Below are 5,149 nucleotides of genomic sequence, written 5' to 3' on the forward strand. Positions count from 1 at the left end.
GAGACAGATTAGAGACAGATTAGAGACCAGAGAGACAGATTAGAGACCAGAGAGACAGATTAGAGACCAGAGAGACAGATTAGAGACCAGAGAGACAGATTGGAGTCGCAGATACAGATTGGAGACACAGAGAGACAGATTAGAGACACAGAGAGACAGATTAGAGACACAGAGAGACAGATTAGAGACACAGAGAGACAGATTGGAGACACAGAGAGACAGATTAGAGACACAGAGAGACAGATTGGAGACACAGAGAGACAGATTGGAGACACAGAGAGACAGATTGGAGACACAGAGAGACAGATTGGAGACACAGAGAGACAGATTAGAGACCAGAGACCCAACACAGGGTTTAGACTCCATTATTTATCTATTTATCTGTGTTTTTTTGTGTAAATTTACCAGTTTAATCTCAGAAATACTGTTTATCTGAATATTACTCACCTTCTCCAGCTTTTTTGGCTCTAATGATTACATATACAATTATTATATCCGAACCAGGATTTGAAAATGTGACTTTTTTAATTATGGATTCATCTGCAGCTTTACAGTGTTTGTTAAATAAGAGAATGAAGGAAAACTTTCATCTATTTTATTTATCGTTTGTCAGTAAACTAATGGATTCATCTCAGCTCTTACTGCATAAACTCTTTACATTTACAGCCTTTTAAATATGTTTTAAACAGCCGAGCTTCATCTCAGAGGGAAATATTGTATACTTTACTACTTTAGCAGTCGACTTTTCTCTGACAGAGACGGCAGCATTATTCTACATCGTATAACGACCTTCATGTAGAATATAAACAGGAGTATGCTTGGTGTTAGCGGTTTACCTTCCGGATGTCATCCAGACAGGTGACTTCGGGGCTCAGGCCTCCGTGAACACAGAGGAACTGCTGGTTGAGGAGAGCAGCCAGAGGCAGGCAGTCGAACGCATCCATACAGGCGTCATAGACCCTCTCTGAGTACTTGATTTTACCTGCAGGACACACACATGTTACACACACACACACACACACACACACGTACACGTACAGGGGTTTGTTTAGGAGGTGTGAGGGTCGAGGACTTACACTCCTGTTTGAAGGTGAAGTACTCTGTGAGATGCCGGCACTCGTGGTTCCCTCTGAGGAGGAAGAGGGTGTTGGGATGGTTGATCTTCAGCACCCACAGGAACAGAACACACTGTAGAGACACACACACACACGTAAATATGATGCAGTAACACACTGTAGAGACACACACACACACACACACACACACACACAGTAACCACGTAAAAGGTAAATATCCAGTAATCCTGCTGATTTAACCCTTTTGATTGATCAGTGATTTTAATGACAAAGGAACAATCTCAGCTTCTTCCTTTCATTTGTGTTGACTCAGTTGAAGTATTTGGACTGTGACTGGACTTTCCTAATGTCTCTTCTTTACACGACTGTAATGGATTTGAGATGAAGCAGTGAATGTGTGGATGAAGTGGAGACTCTTTCATTTAACGGATATAACAGCAATATCACATGAACGGTTTAGGACATACAGACATGTCTACACGTATGTGTGTGACAGACTGGTCCACGGGACTCAGCATGAGGAGTCGATGCATGAGAAGGAGCTCTTTACTATAAAGTGAAGAAATGGAATTTAAATATCCAACACGTTTGAAGAGTTACCAATGTTAGAACAACATGTAGGCTCCACATGCTATAAATATATTCAACTATTTATATTTTACAACCTCTCCTTAAGTGTCTCCTCCTTGTTGTCACATGACTGTTGGTCTCAGATTAATCCATCATGACATCATAGTTTCACACTTCAATGTTTAACACACTCTGGTTAAAGTGAACTCTTTATTAGAGGACACATTTATATGAGAACATGAAGAATAAAATGTTTTGATGAAATATCACGATTTTAAGCTTCGTTTCTGTTGTTTTTTCTGACTGAAGCATTCGTCACATGTGATGTGTTCAAGGACTGTCGGAAAGATGAGAATCTGACTATAATGACGGCGTGTCCAGCGGAGTTATCAGACCTACTGAGTGTGTGTCTTTCATTACCTTCCACTATTTAAAGCCCGAGCAGCAGGCCGCCACTCCAAATGTCAGAGATGTGTGTGCGTCTCTGTGTCTCTGTGTCCCTGTCCCTGTCCGCGTGTGTCCCCGTGTCCGCCCGTGTCTCTCTGTCCGTGTCTCTCTGTCCGTGTCTCTCTGTCCGTGTGTGTGTCTCTACCTCGATGCTGAAGTATCCTCGGTCTACGTAGTCCCCCAGGAACAGGTATCTGGTGCTGCTGGGTGATCCTCCGACCTCGAACAGCTTCATCAGGTCGAAGAACTGTCCGTGGACGTCTCCACACACTGGACGGACGGACGGACGGACGGACGGGCGCACGCACACACACACACACACACACACACACACACACACACACACACACACACACACACACACACACACACACACACGTTTGTAAGGTTAAAGCTCAACAGCATGTTGGTCCGTCTGTCAACACCGTGTCTTCCTGAGGACATTGGTTCCTACTGAACACCCAGGTATTTACAGCAGCTCACTGTCGTATATGAAATATTTAAATGTCTTGTTTTGTGCGACCAAAATCAGAAAATATTCACTTTTTAAACAGAAGAGACAAAGAAAACATTTTAGAAGATGTAATTATTGGATTTTAGAATTGTTTTTGTTGGAAAAGTTATAAAAATGTCCATTTATTGTACAAAATATCAGAAAACAGTGAAATATGACATATCTAAATGTCTCAGTGTGTATATATTATATTTACTTTACTGTGATTTAAAACAGAAAACTCAACAATTGTATATTATTAAAATGATTTTGAAACAATAAAAGTTATATATTTGACCCGTGACGGGCGCGTGTTTACCTGTGATGGGCGCCTCCACCTCCAGCATACACTTCTCCTGGCGTAGGATGGCTGCTCCGTCGTTGATGATCCTCAGAGCCGTCTCCTCCTCCACACGACCCTCCTTCACCAGGTGAGCCTTCAGGACCTCCACGCTGGGCCTCCCGTCCACATACAGGTCCTTTACAGACAGACGGGTACCGGGGGGGTACGGGACCGCTACCGGGGGACACACATAGCGGACTATTGTTTACACAGCTTTTTATAATGAGACAATCTTAGACATTCTCTGTTGTTAACCGTCATTTTAATGTTTCTAATTATAATAAGACAATAAGGCTAAAAGTGCATTTAAAAGGTGGCACCTGTGTCTGTGTTATCACTGACTGGAAATAAAATAATAAAGACAGACATAAAATAAAATATTTCCTGGTTCCAGGTTCTTAAATGTGAAATGTTTTCTCTGAATATATGAACTCTATAGATTATATATATATAAACCAGACGTGTGTTATTCTGACTCCATCAGTGACTCTGGAGACGTCATGAGAGTTCAAACATGTTGAGACTCGACCTGAAGACAGAGGAGGAAATACCAGAACTCGTAATAACACCAGAGACTTACAGAGAGACAAGATCCTCATATCTACATGAATATTAAATCAATATGTATCTGAACCCGGAAACAACCTCCGGTTCTTTAAAGTGAAGTCAGTGCTTCATGTGTTAATGCTGCATTCTCTCTAGTGTCCACCAGGGGGCGACTCCTCTGGTTGTATAGAAGTCTATGAGAAAATGACTCTACTTCTCTCTTGATTTATTAACTCAGTAAACATTGTAAACATGAGTTTATGGTCTCAATCTCTAGTTTCAAGTCTTCTTCAATACAGCATGATGTTCATTTAGTACATTATGGTCCATTTAGAGTCACACAGACCATAAAGCAGGGGATGCTTTAGGGCAGGGCTACACAGTGATTGACAGGACTCTATGTCACTTGGTCTCCAGTGACTGGTTTCTTCTTCTTCTGGTGATGAACCAGTTCAGAACTCCAGCTCAATGTGTGACCTGGTTTGGTTTCAGAGTCTCTAAACTAGACCAATGGGCCATGTGTGTGTGTGTGTGTGTGTTTGTAGTGATCTCATTTCCCTCTCTGAAGCTCCTCAATGTGTCCTCATAAAAAGATGTAAAGTGAAGAGTTCATGTCTTCTCTGTCTGTAACACCTCACGCTGTATTCAGGAAAACACAAAATATCTTCTGAGAATATGAGTTTTCTGTCCTAATTTGCTATAAAATACTCAAACTGAACCTCCAGATATTAAAAAGGTGATCATACTAAAGATGCCAGATTTATATTTGACTGCCTGACCAAAGGAAGAAGCCTCACTCTGTTACGGTGGATTAGATCACTTCAGCTCATAAACTTAATATTTCTGAATCAGGTCAGATGTGTCAGATTTAGTATCTACAGCTGTCAGTAAAGAAGTAGAAGTCTCTCATTAGTTTGTGACGTTATGAAGTCTCTAGTTCAGTGTTTTGGACGTCACCACTCTGCTTTATGGTCTGTTAGAGACCTGTCAATCACTGTGTAGCCCCGCCCTAAAGCATCCCCTGCTTTATGGTCTGTTTGACTCTAAATGGACCATAATGTACTAAATGAACATCATGCTGTATTGAAGAAGACTTGAAACTAGAGATTGAGACCATAAACTCATGTTTACAATGTTTACTGAGGGAATAAATCAAGAGAGAAGTAGAGTCATTTTCTCATAGACTTCTATACAACCAGAGGAGTCGCCCCCTGGTGGACACTAGAGAGAATGCAGCTTTAACACATGAAGCTTTTTAAAGAAAACGTCCACGTCAGTGAACGTCTCACTTATAGCAGGACGTCCCATAAAGTCTGTTACTTCCTGGTTGTATAACACCGTCTCTGTGGTCAGCTGACAGTCAAATGTAAACAAAACCAAAAATAATCAAACAGATGGTTCTTTGTTTGTTTCTGAGCTGGGATTGGTTAACGAGCAAATATCAGCAGGTCAACATCAGAGCAACAAACAACACAAACATCACAGGTGAATAAATACACTCTGAATCAGCTGCACACTGAAAGCTAGTCTGTCCGTCTGTCCTCCAGCATCCATCTTTAACGAGTTGACACTCTCCTGCAGCTTCACACTGATAATCCTCGTTAACCCTCTGAGCCAATCAAACGAGGCCGTTGAGCTAGAGACACGTGACCTCACCGTCCTGCTGGTTGAATA

General features: G+C 41.7%; 1 protein-coding gene across 1 annotated transcript; it reads right to left on the reverse strand.

Moving 5' to 3' along the window:
• Positions 1–273: 273 nt before the first annotated feature.
• LOC116378739 (serine/threonine-protein phosphatase 2B catalytic subunit gamma isoform-like) lies at positions 274–3,127 on the reverse strand (the record flags this gene model as incomplete). The annotated part of the gene is made up of 4 exons (XM_031840653.1): positions 274–982; positions 1,077–1,188; positions 2,239–2,363; positions 2,906–3,127. Coding segments are annotated over 4 exons (617 nt in total), but the record flags the coding sequence as incomplete, so codon positions are not given.
• Between the last annotated feature and the right edge of the window lie 2,022 nt (positions 3,128–5,149).

The sequence above is a fragment of the Anarrhichthys ocellatus genome, unplaced genomic scaffold, assembly GCF_004355925.1.
Source record: "Anarrhichthys ocellatus isolate YVR2014 unplaced genomic scaffold, GSC_Weel_1.0 scaffold3075, whole genome shotgun sequence".
Taxonomy (NCBI): domain Eukaryota; kingdom Metazoa; phylum Chordata; class Actinopteri; order Perciformes; family Anarhichadidae; genus Anarrhichthys; species Anarrhichthys ocellatus.